The 20,681-nt window shown below is 44.9% G+C and overlaps 1 protein-coding gene and 1 long non-coding RNA gene across 2 annotated transcripts in view; both read left to right on the top strand.

The window, feature by feature from the left end:
• LOC142209141 (protein-glutamine gamma-glutamyltransferase 6-like) overlaps window positions 1–11,165 on the top strand; it is a 29,847-nt gene extending 18,682 nt beyond the window's left edge. Inside the window, exons 8-14 of the mRNA XM_075278077.1 lie at window positions 932–1,035; window positions 3,068–3,313; window positions 3,952–4,014; window positions 4,102–4,383; window positions 4,987–5,144; window positions 10,262–10,395; window positions 11,018–11,165. Of these exons, the coding sequence (XP_075134178.1) occupies window positions 932–1,035; window positions 3,068–3,313; window positions 3,952–4,014; window positions 4,102–4,383; window positions 4,987–5,144; window positions 10,262–10,395; window positions 11,018–11,165 (1,135 nt within the window). The remainder of the gene's footprint in view (window positions 1–931; window positions 1,036–3,067; window positions 3,314–3,951; window positions 4,015–4,101; window positions 4,384–4,986; window positions 5,145–10,261; window positions 10,396–11,017) is intronic.
• Window positions 1–20,681, top strand: part of LOC142208787 (uncharacterized) — a 532,067-nt gene that overhangs the window by 433,711 nt on the left and 77,675 nt on the right. The window lies entirely within an intron of this gene.

The raw sequence follows: 20,681 nt of genomic DNA, 5'->3' as shown, positions 1-20,681 counted from the left end.
CCAAACACAGACAGCCCCTGAGCCGATATAGACTGAGCGCCCACAACCTGGAAATGGAGACGGGGCGACACAGGCAGACGTACAAACCACGGGAGAACAGACTGTGCCAGCACTGTGACCAGGGGGCCCTAGAAGACGAGACCCACTTCCTGCTACACTGCACCAAATACTCAGCTGTGAGGGCCATCTACTTCCAAAGACTCTCTGCCCACATCCCAGACTTCATATCTGCAGACGAGAAAAGGAAACTCTACATCCTACTGGGAGAAGAAGAGTCCACTGTGGAGATCGCTGCCCAATATGTGTCCAGCTGTCACCAAACAAGAGGAAGATGAGACTCTACGGACTGTTATACCCCAAACCAACCGCCCCACCTCACCCCACCTCCCCATATAGCGGTCACCAACTAAGAGGAAGATGAGACTCTACGGACTGTTATACCCCAAATCACCCCCCCCCCCATACAGCTGTCACCAACTAAGAGAAAGATGAGACTCCACGGACTGTTATACCCCAAATCAGCCACCCCACCCTGCCCCCCGCATACTCTCCCCCTCGACTCCAACTCCCCCCCCCACACACTTTACTAGCTTTGGCAATGCCAAATATTTATTTGGATGTGCCAATAAAGCCTATTTGATTTGTGTGACTTTCGTAACCCCCTTTATGCCACACACACAATTCATTTCTCAGTGACCCTACACCAGGGGTGAACCTAGCTTTTGTGCCGCCTGAGGCGGCGACAGAAAGCCGCCCGTACCAGGCGGAGGGGGCGGGGCGGAGCAAAGGGGGGCAGTGTTAGCAGGCAGAGAGCAGTCAGGGAGAGGTTGGCCTGGACTGGCTTAGGTCAGCAAAAATTTACTTTACTACCATTAATATTACTATTATTACACTAAGCTTTGGCATTGTTATGCTTTTCTTTTCTCATCAGGAATTTTCATGTATGGAATGAAGCCTGGTTTACCAGACAAGATCTTGGATCATCCTATGATGGTTGGCAGGTTCTGGATGCCACCCCACAAGAGCCAAGTGAAGGTTGGAATAACCTATAATACAGAAACATTTTGGTTTAGTAGGTGACCACTAAATGCAATTTCTAGAAATTGATGTTGTGGACGGGGAAGGAGTTGAAGACATTGACTGTAGTTGAAGGGCCACATCCAAAGCCTTGGTCACCCATAGATCTTGTCCCTCGGTCAGTTGATACTGAATGGCTGTTACTGCTGCCATTATACTGTATATACAGGCCTAAATTTAGACAGCTTAGACTACACTAGATGTCTCAAATTTATCACAGTTGCTCCCATTGGATGATACATTTAGGAAATCTTTAGATAAATTTTGTCAGACTTTAAGCCACCTTTTGGTTGGCACCATTATTTTGGCACACTTTGGCACAGGTCTACCAAATCATACCACAAAGTCACACCCTCTTGTCCAGTAAGGTATAAAAAGTCTTTAAAACATACTTGTCTATTTTTGACGGCCATTTTGCATCCATTTTTAATGGAAATCAATCCATTTTACATCTGTTAAACACGGATCCATTTATTTATATTGAGTCCGTTTCAGAACAGACAAAGATGGTACTGGTTAGTTTTTTTTAATGGTCCGTCAAAAAAAATGGGGATGTGAATAGACGCATTGAAATTAAAGCGTTCAGAAAAAAAAAACATGTGGCAGACATTGTAAAAACTGACTTCACGCCGCCATTTTTCACTATTGTGTGAATAAAGCTTTGTAAACATTTGTGAAAGAATTGTCCATCAACTCCAGCGTGGTTCTGTAATAGGATGCCACTGCTACAACAAAATGTCTTCCCAGTCAGCAGTGAGTGATATTGTTGAAAAGTGGAAGCATTTAGGCACCACAGCAACTTGGCCACAAGATGGCAGACAATGTAAAGTGACACGACAGGAGTGCTGAGGCACATAATGCATAAGAATCACCAAAAATCTGTTGTATCAATAATGCCAGAGCTCCAAAACACCTCTGACACTAACATCAGAAAGAAAAACATACGCTATAGGCAGCGCCGCACCTCCCATGAGGCGACCTGAAGCGACCGCTTCAGGCGGCGCTATGCCAGGGCCCCGGGGGGGTTCACTCCTGGCTACAGGAGTTTCATGGCAAGGGTTTCCATGGCCAATCATTGCATGCAAGCCTTCCATCACCAAGCACAATGCAAAGAGTCGGACAGAGTTATGTAAAGCACAATGCACATTGGACTCTGGGGTAGTGGAAACATGTCCTGTGGAGTCATGAATCTGACTTCTCTTTCTGATGAATGGGTTTGTGTTTGGTGAAGGCCATTACCTGCCTGACTACCAGGAGAACGTTACCTATCCTACCTACATTTGGTGGAGGAAGGATAATTCTATAGGGTTGTTTTTCAAGGGTCAGCCCACACACCTTAGTTCTAGTAACTGGAAATCTTAATATTTCAACATACCAAACCATTTTGGACAACGGTATGTATCGAACTTTGTGGTAACGGCTCGGGGCTAGTTCATTTCTGTTCCAAGGTGACGATACCCAGGTCACATAGCAAGGTCCATAAACACATGTTTGGGGGAGATTGGTATGGAAGACCCTAGGTGGTCCACACGGAGCCTTGACCTCAACTCCATCAAGTACCTTTAGGGTAGACTAGAACAGAGATTGCAAGCCAGCCTGTCAGTGTCTGACCTCACAAATGCTCTTTTTCAGGAACAAGCAAAATTTCCCATAGACACACTCCAAAATCTTGTAGGAAAGCCTTGCCAGAAAAGTAGAAGCTGCTCTAGCAGCAAAAGGGAAACCAAATCCATATCTATGTCTATGGATTTAGAATAGGATTTTATAAAAGCCTCTGTACAGTAGGTGTAAGGTGTAGATGTCCCAATACTTTTGTCCATATAGTGTAGTTACATACATATAGAAGGACATTTTTAGGCAGATTATTCCATCCTTACAGTGTAGAAGTCCTGTCTATGATGCATAGTAGTTTTACTTACATAATATGGTGCATATGTTTTAGAAATGAAAAAGTTAACCTAATTTTGATGTATACTATACCTATATATAGGGGTCTTCCAGCTTGGACCTACTTCAGTTACGGCTGTCAAACAAGGAGACGTGAATCAAAAGTATGATTGTCCCTTTGTATTCTCGGAGGTAAATGCAGATCTTATAGACTGGATATACAATGAAGAAGAAGGATCTTACAGCAAAGTTCAAAGTAACACTAGAAAGATTGGAAAGTTTATAAGTACAAAAGCTGTTGGCGCCAACACTCGACTCGATATAACTTCCGATTACAAACATGACGAAGGTGAGGTTTACTATCATAGTATGAGATATATTTAATATATCATGGAAAGCTCCTATTCAATGTACTAGGAGGATATATAGTGGGATGGACTTGTAATGTAACCACACGGCTAGCTTACCGCTAGTCACTATAGTATAGACTTGATATGATCTCACAGCTGAGCCCATTCTACCATTCTAGTTGAACTTTTAACTATTGGTGGATCTGGCCATACTTCTAATATGTATGAGGGCCCATGGACCTCCATTGAAGGTTCCTTTCAATGAAGAGAGGGATCCTGCTGTGGTACCTCACAGTTGAGTATATTCTACCATTTTGTGGTAACAACCATAGATGATATCTTTAGCTAAACATCAACTAATGGTGGGATTGGCCAACCATTACATAGGAGGTTTATAGGGCTTTCCCACTCTCCACTAATGGCAGATGTTGGTGAAGGGAAGGACTCGGTACAACACTCCAAATTCTTGACTTCAAACACTTGATGTGTTCTTGCAGAGCAGATGCCATGTCTTATTGAATTTTGTCATCACAGATAATATAAGTTTAGCATTTGTGAAACAGTAATAGATATAGTCACTATTGGAGCACGAACCACTGCAAATGTGATATATTGGCTCTTTTTATGATTCTGAAAGGCACTGATGAAGAGAGAAAAGTGTACGACAATGCCCTGAATCAGCTGTTTGGACATAGAATTAACTTTGCCTCAAGAAATCTAGTCACTGAATCTCCTATTGATACAACAGATCTAGTCACTGAATCTCGTATGAACACAAGAGGCCTAGTCACTGAATCCCCTATGAGCACAAGAGATCTAGTTATTAGAACTCCTATAGGCAGGAGTGCCCCAATGGAACCCGTCACTACTCCGACAATAAGTGGAAACTTCAAAGACTCAGATCCTGCAGTTATTGGGCAAGACGTGAAAGTAATATTAGTCCTTCGCAATACTTCATCTTCCAAAAATATTACCATGCATTTTAATGTCAAGAGCATCGGCTACACCAGGCGGAGGATGAATAGTGTTATGAATGACACAATGACTATCAGCATGGCTCCTTCCCAAGGTAATTGTTTCTATAGTTGTATAGGTTTATAATTGTTGTATATTTATAGACACAATATGTCAAAGATTTATATTAATTATTAATATTTATTAATATTAACTTATTTTATAAATAAAATTATTATTATTCTAAAAATATTCTAAAAATATGTGTCTGAAAAACCCAACAGCATCATCTGTCTCCCTGATCATTTTGGTGTTTTGTTTATCCATATCCGTTCAGCTATTCCAAAGATATAAGCCCTTTGTGTGTTGATGCAGATTAGGGTCTACTAGCCAAGTGGCATATGACATATAGCACACAGAGACCCCAACCTTAGAGAGACCATGGTGTTACTGCCCACTAGGCTAAACAGGGCTTATATCTTTGGAATGGCTGAACAGATTGGATAAACAAAACACCAAAATGTACAGGGTGACAGCATCTATCAGACGATGTCATTGGGTTCTTTAAGAGACCTCAGAAGAAAACATCCCATATACAGTACCTCAACCAAAGAATGACATTCTACGCAGAGCCCTAGTCACAAAATACCTGCATAAAATTATAGAATAAAGCAAGTTAAAACCTTAAATTAAAAAATATGTTGTAATTTCATTGCAGAAAAAGAAATCCCATTCACCATCCCATACAGCAAATACATAGATTCTCTCCTGGACGATAAAGTGCTGGAAGTCACAGCTTTGTGCAAAGGAGATGGCATTAAGGAGTTGCTCGTATCCAAAGTCATTACATTGCAAAGCCCCTCACTCAACTTCATGGTATGTGAATACAATTTATACAACAACCCATAAAGTTATTATGTGGATATTGATATTTGGTACATGCCATTGGAAATATTGTGTGATGTAAGTACAAGTTTACATGTGATCGGAAGGTCGGAAAGTCTCATGATGGCTGCAAGCACCCTCACCGCCCTGTATGGACACTGTATGATATTAAGTGAGGTCTGTTTCCTATAGAAGGGAAAGGGATGTGTATTACGATAGCATACTAATTTTTAGTTAAAGGGATTGTCCACTTTTTAATACTGATGGCCTATCCTTAGTCACCAATATTAGATCTGTGAGGGTCTGACACCAGGGACCCTCACAGATCAGCTGTTCCTGGACAGCACGGCTCCCAATAATATAAGGTCAGTGTAGTGAATATTAATGAGGACGTTTTTGGCAAAACTTCCATTTAAAGTCTTATTCTGCTCAATTTTTCAGTATTCTCTTAAGATCTTGAATCCAGAGTTTTGTGTCTGGAAGGCAGCCGCCTTAATAGAGGAATGTTTCTGACACAAAGCCAATAGTAATCTTGTTTGCATGCATAATGTACGGCTACATACAGATATATCTCTATAAATCTGTATATTGTATCCTTATAAAACCTTCCTGCATCATGCTGATGGACAGAAAAAACACAGCTGGCCCAGCTCAGGTGAATTGGGCCATGGTAAAGTTCCCTGCTCAGTCAGTGGTCAGGAGAACCATGTTCTTTGGACTGGTGGAGGCCATTACTTTAGGTGGCAAAAAATCTCTTTAAGGGTGCCTTCACACGGCGTAACGTGCCGCTCCTTTAGACATGTATACACTAGAGATGAGCGAACAGTGTTCTATCGAACACATGTTCGATCGGATATCAGGGTGTTCGCCATGTTCGAATCGAATCGAACACCACGTGGTAAAGTGCGCCAAAATTCGATTCCCCTCCCACCTTCCCTGGCGCCTTTTTTGCACCAATAACAGCGCAGGGGAGGTGGGACAGGAACTACGACACTGGGGGCATTGAAAAAAATTGGAAAAAGTCATTGGCTGCCGAAATCAGGTGACCTCCATTTTAGACGAATAGTGGATTTCAAATCCGGGTCATATGAGAATGTGAACTTTGTGACTATGAGACAGGGATAGCTGTACAGGCAGGGATAGCTAGGGATAACCTTTATTTAGGGGGGAATGTTATTAAAAATAACTTTTTGGGGCTCTATCGGGTGTGTAATTGTGATTTTTGTGAGATAAACTTTTTCCCATAGGGATGCATTGGCCAGCGCTGATTGGCCGAATTCCGTACTCTGGCCAATCAGTGCTGGCCAATGCATTCTATTAGCTTGATGAAGCAGAGTGTGCACAAGGGTTCAAGCGCACCCTCGGCTCTGATGTAGCAGAGCCGAGGCTGCACAAGGGTTCAAGCGCACCCTCGGCTCTGATGTAGGAGAGCCGAGGGTGCACTTGAACCCTTGTGCACCCTCAGCTCTGCTACATCAGAGCCGAGGGTGCGCTTGAACCCTTGTGCACACTCTGCTTCATCAAGCTAATAGAATGCATTGGCCAGCGCTGATTGGCCAATGTATTCTATTAGCCTGATGAAGTAGAGCTGAATGTGTGTGCTAAGCACACACATTCAGCTCTACTTCATCGGGCTAATAGAATGCATTGGCCAGCGCTGATTGGCCAGAGTACGGAACTCGACCAATCAGCGCTGGCTCTGCTGGAGGAGGCGGAGTCTAAGATCGCTCCACACCAGTCTCCATTCAGGTCCGACCTTAGACTCCGCCTCCTCCGGCAGAGCCAGCGCTGATTGGCCGAAGGCTGGCCAATGCATTCCTATGCGAATGCAGAGACTTAGCAGTGCTGAGTCAGTTTTGCTCAACTACACATCTGATGCACACTCGGCACTGCTACATCAGATGTAGCAATCTGATGTAGCAGAGCCGAGGGTGCACTAGAACCCCTGTGCAAACTCAGTTCACGCTACTAGAATGCATTGGCCAGCGCTGATTGGCCAATGCATTCTATTAGCCCGATGAAGTAGAGCTGAATGTGTGTGCTAAGCACACACATTCAGCACTGCTTCATCAAGCCAATACAATGCATTAGCCAGTGCTGATTGGCCAGAGTACGGAATTCGGCCAATCAGCGCTGGCTCTGCTGGAGGAGGCGGAGTCTAAGGTCGGACCTGAATGGAGACTGGTGTGGAGCGATCTTAGACTCCGCCTCCTCCAGCAGAGCCAGCGCTGATTGGTCGAGTTCCGTACTCTGGCCAATCAGCGCTGGCCAATGCATTCTATTAGCCCGATGAAGTAGAGCTGAATGTGTGTGCTTAGCACACACATTCAGCTCTACTTCATCAGGCTAATAGAATACATTGGCCAATCAGCGCTGGCCAATGCATTCTATTAGCTTGATGAAGCAGAGTGTGCACAAGGGTTCAAGCGCACCCTCGGCTCTGATGTAGCAGAGCCGAGGCTGCACAAGGGTTCAAGTGCACCCTCGGCTCTCCTACATCAGAGCCGAGGGTGCGCTTGAACCCTTGTGCAGCCTCGGCTCTGCTACATCAGAGCCGAGGGTGCGCTTGAACCCTTGTGCACACTCTGCTTCATCAAGCTAATAGAATGCATTGGCCAGCACTGATTGGCCAGAGTACGGAATTCGGCCAATCAGCGCTGGCCAATGCATTCTATTAGCCCGATGAAGTAGAGCTGAATGTGTGTGCTAAGCACACACATTCAGCACTGCTTCATCACGCCAATACAATGCATTAGCCAGTGCTGATTGGCCAGAGTACGGAATTCGGCCAATCAGCGCTGGCTCTGCTGGAGGAGGCGGAGTCTAAGATCGCTCCACACCAGTCTCCATTCAGGTCCGACCTTAGACTCCGCCTCCTCCAGCAGAGCCAGCGCTGATTGGCCGAATTCCGTACTCTGGCCAATCAGCACTGGCTAATGCATTGTATTGGCTTGATGAAGCAGTGCTGAATGTGTGTGCTTAGCACACACATTCAGCTCTACTTCATCGGGCTAATAGAATGCATTGGCCAGCGCTGATTGGCCGAATTCCGTACTCTGGCCAATCAGCACTGGCTAATGCATTGTATTGGCTTGATGAAGCAGTGCTGAATGTGTGTGCTTAGCACACACATTCAGCTCTACTTCATCGGGCTAATAGAATGCATTGGCCAATCAGCGCTGGCCAATGCATTCTATTAGCGTGAACTGAGTTTGCACAGGGGTTCTAGTGCACCCTCGGCTCTGCTACATCAGATTGCTACATCTGATGTAGCAGTGCCGAGTGTGCATCAGATGTGTAGTTGAGCAAAACTGACTCAGCACTGCTAAGTCTGCATTCGCATAGGAATGCATTGGCCAGCCTTCGGCCAATCAGCGCTGGCTCTGCCGGAGGAGGCGGAGTCTAAGGTCGGACCTGAATGGAGACTGGTGTGGAGCGACCTTAGACTCCGCCTCCTCCAGCAGAGCCAGCGCTGATTGGCCGAATTCCGTACTCTGGCCAATCAGCACTGGCTAATGCATTGTATTGGCTTGATGAAGCAGTGCTGAATGTGTGTGCTTAGCACACACATTCAGCTCTACTTCATCGGGCTAATAGAATGCATTGGCCAGCGCTGATTGGCCGAATTCCGTACTCTGGCCAATCAGCACTGGCTAATGCATTGTATTGGCTTGATGAAGCAGTGCTGAATGTGTGTGCTTAGCACACACATTCAGCTCTACTTCATCGGGCTAATAGAATGCATTGGCCAATCAGCGCTGGCCAATGCATTCTATTAGCGTGAACTGAGTTTGCACAGGGGTTCTAGTGCACCCTCGGCTCTGCTACATCAGATTGCTACATCTGATGTAGCAGTGCCGAGTGTGCATCAGATGTGTAGTTGAGCAAAACTGACTCAGCACTGCTAAGTCTGCATTCGCATAGGAATGCATTGGCCAGCCTTCGGCCAATCAGCGCTGGCTCTGCTGGAGGAGGCGGAGTCTAAGGTCGGACCTGAATGGAGACTGGTGTGGAGCTATCTTAGACTCCGCCTCCTCCAGCAGAGCCAGCGCTGATTGGTCGAGTTCCGTACTCTGGCCAATCAGCACTGGCCAATGCATTTCTATGGGGAAAAGTTAGCTTGCGAAAATCGCAAACTGACAGGGATTTCCATGAAATAAAGTGACTTTTATGCCCCCAGACATGCTTCCCCTGCTGTCCCAGTGTCATTCCAGGGTGTTGGTATCATTTCCTGGGGTGTCATAGTGGACTTGGTGACCCTCCAGACACGAATTTGGGTTTCCCTCTTAACGAGTTTATGTTCCCCATAGACTATAATGGGGTTCGAAACCCATTCGAACACTCGAACAGTGAGCGGCTGTTCGAATCGAATTTCGAACCTCGAACATTTTAGTGTTCGCTCATCTCTAGTATACACGTGTCCGAGCACGGCACTTCAAAACAGAGCCCATTGATTTCAATGGGTGTCGATATACGCGCGCTACCCATTGAAATCAATCGGAGGCTTTTTTACCTATTGATTTCAATGGGTAGAACGCGTATATCGGCACCCATTGAAATCAATGGGCTCTGTTTTGAAGCGCCGTGCTCGGACACGTGTATACGTTTCTAAAGGAGCGGCGCACTACGCCGTGTGAAGGCACCCTAAGGGCCGGACATGTAGAGAAATTTGCTTCAGATCTTGAGGCTGATTCAGCCAGAGAACCTGTGCCATGAGGCCCACAGAGATAAACCCTATTGTTTCCCAGCAAGCAAACCAGCAACGAAAAGCCAAAGTTTTGCTTTAAACTAGGTTAAACAAAGCCCAAATTTGGAGCGGAGTCTGAGGCAAAAGACTAGCAGAAATTTGTCTCCAATTTCTTGTATGTGTTTAGGGATGGGGAGGGGATAGTAGCCATGTCTCTTATGCTTAGACAGTATCCATTTGGAGCAATCTAAATTGTATACTCCTGTGCATATAGGTGACTCACACTGTTTATTATCGGCAAGGACAATTTTACAAGACATAGCTGTTGATTCCATTGTTCTTGTTCCCCTTCCTCTATTTTGCAATGTTTTATGTACTTCCTTGACACCTCAAAATGTCACGAGTTTCTCTTTGTATGAAGGTTCTGAACAAGCCCGTCCTCAATGAGCCATTGGAAATAGAAGTCACTATTGTGAACCCTCTCAGCGAAACCCTTGAGGATTGTGTTCTCCGTGCAGAGGGCAGCGGACTGATCAAAGAGCAAATCACGCACATGTGAGTTGAAAAATCTTTCTAAGGTTAAGGCCTCATGTGTCATCCCACAGCAAAAAAGCATTGCCAAAAAGACTGCAGCAACAACACATCGCAGTTTTTCCCACAGAGCTTTTGATTGAAGGTTCGCCAACTTTGTGCTTCAGTTATACCTATAAGGAAATTGCCGGTGTTTTCGTAGGTATAACTGACATGCTGCATTTTCCAAACTGTGTTGGTTTTGGAAATCGCCACATGTCCGCAGCCAGTGGCGTAACTCGGAATGGCTGGACCCCAAGGTTGACAACACCTCCCATTCTCCCGAAAAGAACCCCGAATAAAATAATAGCGGTGTTCGTAGGGTTCGCAGGCTCACTTACCTAACCCAACTCCTATTCACGACTGCCTTTGCAGAAAGGGAAGTGCCGGTGGCCGTGAGCAGAAGCGAGGATCTCTAAGTAAATAGGGCCCGTTACTAGAGATGAGCGAACAATGTTCGGATCAGCCGATCCGAACAGCACGCACCCATAGAAATGAATGGAAGCACCTGTGACGCCGGCCGAGGATACAGAAGGTATTTCCTGCTAAATGGTGCACACCTATTAGGAACAATAGACAAACTGACATGTAGTTTCATTTTACACAGAATTTCAATGGAGCCAGATGAAGAGGCAACAGTAACTTTGGAATTTACTCCTTATAAGAAAGGGTCTAAGCAACTGCAGGTCGTGGTGACAAGTGACAGAATTAAGAGCATCAAAGGCTACACCATCATCGATGTTGAAGAAGTATAAACCATTTGGATATCAGAGAAGATCCTAAAATCAGTTCCAATAGTTTCTGCTGTATTAGTCGCCTATTATAACTTTATATTTTCTGTCTTCGAAATGTTTTATTCCTTTTATGCTTTTATATTCTTTGGACCTTTGGACACAAATTGATGCCACAGTTGTGCAACATAAAGGCATGTATTGGGTCAAGTAATGTGTGATAAAGTGATCATGCAACAGTGAGTTCCTGAGGGTGCGGCTTACTGCAACTTTTATATGGCGTGAGGGTGTCACATCAATATGCTCAAATTAAAAATTTCACAATAGCCAATTATGTTTCTTCTGTCTTCCAAAGTGTACCGTTTGGCTACTATTGGCAACTCTTTCACTCTTTCTTTGCACTAGGTTTTAGTTCGCCAAGCTTTTACTTGTGAATGTGTTAGGGCCCCTTCACACGGCGTATACGCTCACTGCTTTGGAGCGTGTAAACGTTCCGTAGCAGCGGCGTCTAAAGCAGTTCCCATTGTTTTCTATGGGAGCCGGCAGACGCGCGCTCCCCATAGAAATGAATGGAAAAAGCAGCCCATTCATTTCTATGGCGAGCGCGCGTCTGCCGGCTCCCATAGAAAACAATGCGATCTGCTTTTAGACGCCGCTGCTACGGAACGTTTACACGCTCCAAAGCAGTGAGCGTATACGCCGTGTGAAGGGGCCCTTATAGGAAATTCACTGTGTTCTGTTCTTTTCTATGACCTTGCCACTTTTCAATATGCAGTGAGATACAATATCCTGACAAAACATTGATATACAACCATATTGTGATGTGTAAATTAACTGCCCCTTTGCCCTCCACTGATCCTAACCATTATATTACCACTTACGCTAGGTTTACACTAGCATTAGGCTTTCTGTTCTTTGGGTCTGTTTGGGAACCCAGAGAATGGAAACCTAATCTGTAGTTACTGATGGAAACCCGTGGACCACATAGGCTATAATGGGGTCTGCCAGGTTTCCAGCTGAAAAATGTATTTCTGCATTTTTCAAGCGGAGTGGAGGAAGGAGATCCCCGCTAGTGTGAACCTAGACTTTTTCTGGAAGGAACAATAATGTATAGAAAGTTAATTTGTTCTTCCCTTTCATCTTATTTTGCCTTATATTGAAAAAGTTGGATATGCGGAAATCTTCTCCCAGAAGATCAGACTTGCCTGACATAGCCTTCACTATGTAAGGATTCAAGCACTTGGATAATGATGTAATTTGAGTGTGTTCCTATTCCAATATTTTCCTTTCCAAAAGATCTAAATAGGACCTGCCCTAAAAATATTGTAATGGAACATTGGAACACACTAGGAAATGTACATAGAGCCTTTGGCCCGGTTCACATCTGTGTTCGGGCCATTCTGTTCCCCTCTCTGCATGAAAAAAGCAGACAGAAAAGTCCAACAAAAAGCACTTTTTTCTCCACATTTTTCGTGCGGAAACCCCATGGGGTCCGCAGGTTTCCAAACCAGATTAGGTTTCTGTTCGGAGGGTCCTCCAAATGGAAACCCATGCGCAGATGTGAGCCGGGCCTTAGACAACTGGCTGCCCTGTCTGTAGTAGTAAACAATATTGGTAATTAGAGATGAGCGAACAGTAAAATGTCTGAGGTTCGATATTCGTTTCAAGTAGCCCCTCAATATTCGACTACTCGAATCGAATATCGAACCCTATTATAGTCTATGGGGGGAAAATGCTCGTTTCAGGGGTAGGCAACGTTCGATCAAATTATACTCACCAAGTCCACGAGTGAGGGTCGGGCTGGATCCTCCGAGAAGTCTTCTCCTTGCAGCGTCCCCGCGGCATCTTCCTGCTCTTCATTCACTCTGCCAGGCATCGGGCCTGGGCAGAGCCGACTGCGCATGCCCGCACTACAAGCAGACATGCTCAGTCGGCTCTGCCCAGGCCCGATGCCTGGCAGAGTGAATGAAGAGCCGGAAGACGCCGCGGGGACGCTGCACGGAGAAGACTTCTAAAGGTAGGAGAAGAAGCAGCATTGATTGGCCGACTGTATAGCATTCGGCCAATCAATGCTGTTTCTGCATCGAACTTTTACATTCGAACAGCGAGCGGTACTCGATCGAGTACGAGTATTTCGAATACCGTAGTATTTGATCGAATACCTACTCGATCGAGTACTACTCGCTCATCTTTATTGGTAATATTCAGATGGTTCCCATAATCTTCATCCTCTCGGTCTTTTCCCTGTTCAGATCAGCTGTTGCCCAGTCAAAAAAGGGAATAGATGATTAGGAAATTAAAGGGTTTTTCCAGGCCTTTCACATTGTTATCCAATCCTTGCTGCCACAGGCTTACTCTACTATCATGTCTGCTTCTGACTCTTTCCACTGTATACTTATGGAAACTACTAGTAACAGCAGATCAGTAGAGATGTCAAGTGTTAGATCTCCATCAATCTGATATTGATTACCGTATATACTCGAGTATAAGCCGACCCGAATATAAGCCGACCCCCCTAATTTTACCACAAAAAACTGGAAAAAAAATTTTTGACTCGAGTATAAGCCGAGGGGGGGGGGGGGGAATGCAGCAGCTACTGGAAAATTTCAAAAATTAAAATGGTCAGAGTTTTTGGGTGCAGTAGTTGCTGGGAAAGCGGAGGCGGTGTTTTGGTTGTCTGTCTGCCCCTTCCCTGAGCTTGAGGACTGGGTTTTTTCTTCCCCCCACTTGGAATTCAGTCTGGCTGAATATAGGGGATCTGCAGTGCTTCTATTAACCCCTTCCCGACGGAACAGGAGCACTGCAGATCCCCTATATTCAGTAGACCGGGCACTTTCAGACACAGGGATACCTAATGTGTATGTGTTTCACAGTCATTTTCTACTTTTGTATGTATTCTAGGAAAAGGAGTGTTTTAGAACTTTTATGTTTTTAAAATCCTCTTTTTTTTTCTTTTGCACTATTTTATGGGAGATTCTATACATTAATATTGTGGCTGGTCATAGACCCCCCCTCCTAAAAAAAAAAAAAAAAAAAAAATATATATATATATATATATTTTTTTTCTGACTCGAGTATAAGCCGAGGGGGGCTTTTTCAGCACAAAAACTGGGCTGAAAAATTCGGCTTATACTCGAGTATATACGGTACTTAAATTTTTACACCTGTTTTGCCCATAAATGTCTCTGAAATAATAATTTTAAAATAATAATTTCTCTGTCGGAAATTTAATTTTTGGGTAAAACAAAGCTCCAAAAATGTATTCTATAAGACAGAGAATATGGAAAATCTCTTTGCAAATAAAGCATTCAGCTTGTCCAACAGCAAAGCACTTAATCACATATTTTTTCCCAGTTTTTTCATTGCATGTGAGGCGACCAGCAGATTTTCCTAATTCCTGACTCATTGCCAATTATATTGTTATTAGGGTTGACTGAACCTCCGCATTTCCTCATGTTAGTCACAGTCTTTTACAGTCATGAAAGTATGAATGATGGAAGGAATTGTGAAACAAGCAGTAACATTCATGAACATATCTTATGACGCTGGATTATGGAAGCAAGCCGCTAGTTTATAATACAATGTCATTTTCTCAGGTTCTCAAGATTTCCAAAGAAATTTACAATGGCTATAGATAGACACAACATATAGACAGGCACACCCTTATGTTGAGTAAGTGACTACAACTAATAATGGTACGGGAGTCGATCCAACAAACTCATAGAATAAAACATATTCTTATGCCAATCCATAGAGAATTGTGTGACTGTCTGTGCTCTAAGGGGTGATTATCTTAATGCACAATGGAACTACATGGGCGGTATGACAGCCGCTCGCCATAAGGGGGGCACAAACTTATATCACTGTGACTGATGATTGTCACACAGTTATAATGAAGGAACTCACAGCTCAGGCTATCTGACTATATATGGTGTAAATGGTATTTTATATAGATAGGAGAATAATCACACTCTTTCCCAGCAGGTAGAGATGACACTGGCTCTTGCTGTCCATGTAATGCCATGCTGAGACATTGTGGGATTTATAACACAGAAAGAGAAATGGAAATCTAAAACAAGGTGATGCTTGATCAAAAACAAGATGGTCACTGTCTGTATAGGAGCGCAATATACATAAAAGAAGTACAGAGTGTGATAGACAATTAGGTGGAGGATGAAGTGGTGGAAAAATTGCTTTTTCAAAATGAGAGGGGCAACTGGTGCCTTTTAAGCCTGACAATAATGGTGGGTCATCTGATGTTAACCCAGTATTTTTAGAGTGTTCTGTTGTTTTTTTTCGCCATAAAATAGGCAGCAGTCTCACCTGGGCCTTGATGCCCAAGTGAGCAAATAAGAAGGGACTAGTATTTTAAATGGCACATAATAGAGACGCCATATTACTAAGGTTGGTTTAATATTGGATGAGACCCCTATGCAAACATTTTTTGTAGAGGAACCTGTCCTGGGCTGGTGTCAGCACCCAGAAAATCTGGGCAAGTGCTGGGGTCCCAAGCACCAGAGAGGGCCCATTGCCTGCCTCACTTTGTCTCCTGATACTTACCCACCTTTGATCTTTACAAGCGTCCACATGATCAATTACATTGGACTGTAGCAGTCAATCCTGGCTGGGCTCCAGGTATGTCCTGTGTCTTCTGTGTGTGTGTACATGTTCTGTCTTGTACATGAGAGCATATGTATATATATGTAGACACAATCACACACAGAGGCACTATACATATATATATTATACACACATATATATATATATATATATATATATATATATATATATATATATATATATATATATACCCTGTTCACATGAGCGGAATCTAGCTCTGATTTTGCGGCAAATTTTGCTCTCATTGAAAACAATGGAAGGCAAAGATAATTACAGCCACATATAGAAGCAGTAACGTTAGCTGCATGTGTGCAATGCTCTCTCCAACTGAAGTCTATGGGAGTTATGGAGACAGCAATTTATTACATCTTCAAAGATGCTACGGTCACTTTGAAAAGCTGGGAATGGGAGATACAATAAGCGATGAATATATTACCCATATAAGTAATGAACGGCAGGGACATAACTACTGGCCATCCTGAGGAGGCATGGAGGGTGGTGTCGGCCTCCTAAATTGCTCTGGTGGAGCCCCGTAGCATGTTTCATATGCAGGGCCGGCTCCAGGTTTTTATGGGCCCTTGGGCGACAGAGCCTCAGTGGGCCCTCTTGTAAAGGAGGTGGGGGGAGTCGAGACACTGTGCGTCGCAGATGAAGCGAGTGACGTCATGCAGGAGGGTGGCGTCACCAACGCCATACCTCCCAATCTTTTAAAGAGTAGAAAGAGGGGCAAAATGTGCGCCGCGGCAAATTTAGCTCCGCCCACTTTTATGTTGATTCCACCCATTCTCATTCATTTATTATGTGCTCCCACACAGTATAATCCTTCTACAGTCACCCGTAAATTATATGCCCCCCTCCATCTCTCCCCCAGTTTCATATACACCCTTCCTCTGCCCCCAGTTTCATGTCCCCCCTCCATCTCTGTCCCCAGTTTCATCACGTTCTCCCCCTTCATCTGCCCACAGTTTCATGTCCCCCATCTCTGCCCCAGTGTCATGCCGTTCCCCCCCTCCCCTTCATTTGCCCCTTCAGTTTCATTGGGCCCCCTCCATCTCTGTCCCCAGTTTCATGCCATTCTCTCCCCACCCCCTTCCACAGTGTCATGCCGTTCCCCCCCCCCTTCATTTGCCCCCTCAGTTTCATTGGGCCCCCTCCATCTCTGTCCCCAGTTCCATGCTGTTCTCCCCCCCCTCCATCTGCCCCAGTGTCATGCTGTTCCCCCCTCCCCTTCATTTGTCCCCCAGTTTCTTTGGGCCCCCTCCATCTCTGTCCCCAGTTCCATGCTGTTCTCCCCCCCTTCATCTTCCCCAGTGTCATGCTGTTCCCCCCTCCCCTTCATTTGCCCCCCAGTTTCTTTGGGCCCCCTCCATCTCTGTCCCCAGTTTCATGCCGTTCTCTCCCCACCCCTTTCATCTTCTCCAGTGTCATGCCGTTCCCCCCCCTCCCCTTCATTTGCCCCCCAGTTTCATGGGCCCCCTTCATTATGTTTCACCTTAATATGTAATACAAAACAAACACTTACATCACTCACCTTCCCTCGTTCCCCCGACGCTCCTCTCTCTCTCCCTCCAATCACATACGCGATGCAGGAGCTGTGAGATCAGCTCCTGCTTAGCTCCGGACCGGCTTGCGTGTGTAGGCGTGATGCGATGACGTCATCGCGCCTACACACGCAAGCCGGGGCCGGAGCTTTAAAGCAGGAGCTGATCTCACAGCTCCTGCATCGCGTATGTATTTCAGCTCATCGGCGGACGGACGCCGATGAGCTGAAATTGTGACAGGCAAGTGCCGGGGGGCCCCCAGAGGCTCTGTGGGCCCCGGCACTTGCCCGACTATGCCGTGCGCTGACGCCGGCCCTGTTCATATGCCCTCCTTATAATCTGAGGAACTTGTGAAGTGGATACCTCCAAGGGGCAGAGTACTCTAGCCAATAAGCCCACCTGACGCTGACCTACCCAAAGACAGGTCTGTTGGGTGCTCATTCTTTATTTTCTGCAGTTTGCCCAAAAAACAGCATACACACTTCCATAGGTCTGGTTATCAGTGGTACTATTACCAGAGGTAGCAGTTGTTTGAGACAAGACTGGTTAACAGCCTTTGCTCAGTCCCAGAAGTACAGAACAGTGGATCCAACGTAACAGTCCCTCCTCATGACTTAATTTGTGGAGGAACTTGAGGTGGCCTTCTGGTCCTGTGTAACCCATTGAAAACAATAGGAGGTAAATTCTGGCCAGAATCGTGAGCAGATCCTGAGGCAGAATCCACCTCAAAGTCAGTTGCAAATCCCTTCTATTCAATATCAGTTGACCTTATAATGCAAAGTAATCTCTCATGGTGAGATCAGTGGTCCTACAGAAAAGCAAGCTAGTGTCCAGGTCTCATGGGCTTTCTTCTCAGCTCCAAGTCCAGCTTATCGGGTACATGCTAGGTTTTCTATAGTTGCCTTGGGTACAGTCAGGTAGGTGTTCTAACCCTGAACTGTCTCAGAAATACATTGCAACGATGGGTGCCAAAGCACTCACAATCCAGTTTTGGATGGAGAACCCAAAATGCACGTGTCTTTTAGTATGAGGCAATAGCATGTGACAGCTGTACCGCCAAGGATACCAGTCACTGCACAACCAAGAGGAATAACTGGTTTCCCGCTCATTTAGGAGATGCATGGCATTGCCCTCTTTCTGGAAGTTCGCAGTAAACACAATTACTCAGCAACAAATGCTTAAAGTGGCAGTAACATAAAATGCTTCCTACAACAATAAGCCATCAATATCAAGGAATGTAAACAAATGTGCAGCATGCATAAGGGATTGAGATTACAACTACAATGCAGGAACGCAACATATACACATACACGATTGTGGTTACAGAGAGTGTAACTGCAACCGGGCACGGCGAGATACAGGGCCTGCGGCCAGCTGGAGATGGCCAGAGCCTGATACCACTATGACAGCGGTTGGGGAAAGCCTAGTTCCCCGACCGCTATACATATTGTAAATGAAAAGGGCCCCCGGCATGTCACTGGACCCTTTTTCAATAGATAATAGCCCAGGAGAGGTGACTTAAAATAATAAATAGATATACTCACCTCTCCTGGGATCAGTGTTCTCTCCGGCGTCTTCCATCATGTGACTGAGACCTTTGATTAGGCCCCAGTGGTCACATGGGGCACAGCGGCCTAATGACATCAGTGTGCCCCCATGTGACCACTAAGGACCAATCACAGGCCTGAGCAGAGACATCTGGAAGATGGCCAAATATGCCGAAGACAGTCAGAGCCAGGATGCCCAGGAAAGGTGAGTATCAGTGTTAAATATTTTTATTCACCTTTCCTGGGTTTTGGATTATTATACTCTGGGGTCTGAGACCATAGAGTATAATAATAGCCCCGGAGCAGAGGGGGGGCTGTCAATACTGTGGGGTAGGAGACACTGCTGGACATGTAATACTGTGTGTGTGTGGGGGGGGGGGACACTGCTGGATATATAATACTGTGTGGGGGAGGACACTGCAGGGCATATAATTCTGTGGGGGGCGGGGCACAGCTGGGCATATAGTACTGTGTGAGGGCAACCGCTGGGAGGGCGCAGTGGGGGGGACCCAGACAAAGGTTTGCACCAGGGCCAACTAGACACTTGTTACGCCACTGTACACAGCATATACACAGTATAGGCCTATCATGGATGAGGATGCGGTGTAAGACTCCCACCTAAATCCTCCCACTTGGAAAGTGAGAGCCACCACCTTACAATTAGATGCATTATTGTAACATGAGGTATCGGTTTTGCTACAATATATCAACTTTAATGATTCATTTTGCCTTTCTTATTTAGTATTGAGTCAGTGAAACTAATAGTTTTCTGTCAGTCATGTGTAATGATGAATCAGGTTTTCATTTGCTATACTTCTCTATTTGTAGTGATGAAATCGAGCGCCCATGGGAGTCTCATGCTGTGACTGTCTATTATTGTTGGTATCTGAATGGACTTGTCTTGTGCTGATACAAGGATCTCTGTGGTTAGCCACAGATTCCTATAAGAGCGCAACCCAAGCCCCGGAGCGCACAACCTGCCGCCAGCAGAGATGTGGAAATACATGATCATTTTACATTCTATTATGACATATAATGGGCACACAATAACAATATTTGTTTTCTGTAATTGCCAATGTAGAATATAGTGAAATACGGGTCTATATGAAGAGGCGAGTGTGACCTCAAGAAACCTTTACTCCAAAGAGACAGAAAAACAATTTGGTTCACACAAGAAGACACAAGCTTTTTTTTTTTTTGGTGGTGGCTTTGGTCCCCTTAAGAAATCTGATATATCCGACCCCCACTGAGGGCGATCTGCTAGTCTCTTCTTAGGTCATGACTTTATAGACCTCGCCATCTCTATCTCTATGCTGGGAGTTCCCAGATTCTACTTGCAGGTTCTAGCAGCAAAGAGGTAGACCCTCACCTCAAACCTGATTGACTCTCTAAAAGAGTGAAAAATGGTGTCTTTTGGGTCCACAAGATTTGCCAGGGCATTGTCATGATTTTGGGTTCTCTTGAGGAAGACATTTGCATGTTACCACATACAGATGTGTGCTCACTAACCATGCCAGCTTTGCAACTACTACAGTCCTATGAAAAAGTTTGGGCACCCCTATTAATCTTAATAATTTTTAGTTCTAAATATTTTGGTGTTTGCAGCAGCCATTTCAGTTTGATATACCTAATAACTGATGGACACAGTAATATTTCAGGATTGAAATGAGGTTTATTGTACTAACAGAAAATGTGCAATATGCATTAAACCAAAATTTGACCTGTGCAAAAGTATGGGCACCTCAACAGAAAAGTGACATTAATATTTAGTAGATCCTCCTTTTGCAAAGATAACAGCCTCTAGTCGCTTCCTGTAGATTTTATTCAGTTCC

Source organism: Leptodactylus fuscus, chromosome 6 (assembly GCF_031893055.1).
Source record: "Leptodactylus fuscus isolate aLepFus1 chromosome 6, aLepFus1.hap2, whole genome shotgun sequence".
NCBI lineage: Eukaryota > Metazoa > Chordata > Amphibia > Anura > Leptodactylidae > Leptodactylus > Leptodactylus fuscus.
This window is presented reverse-complemented; position numbering and strand designations above follow the sequence as displayed.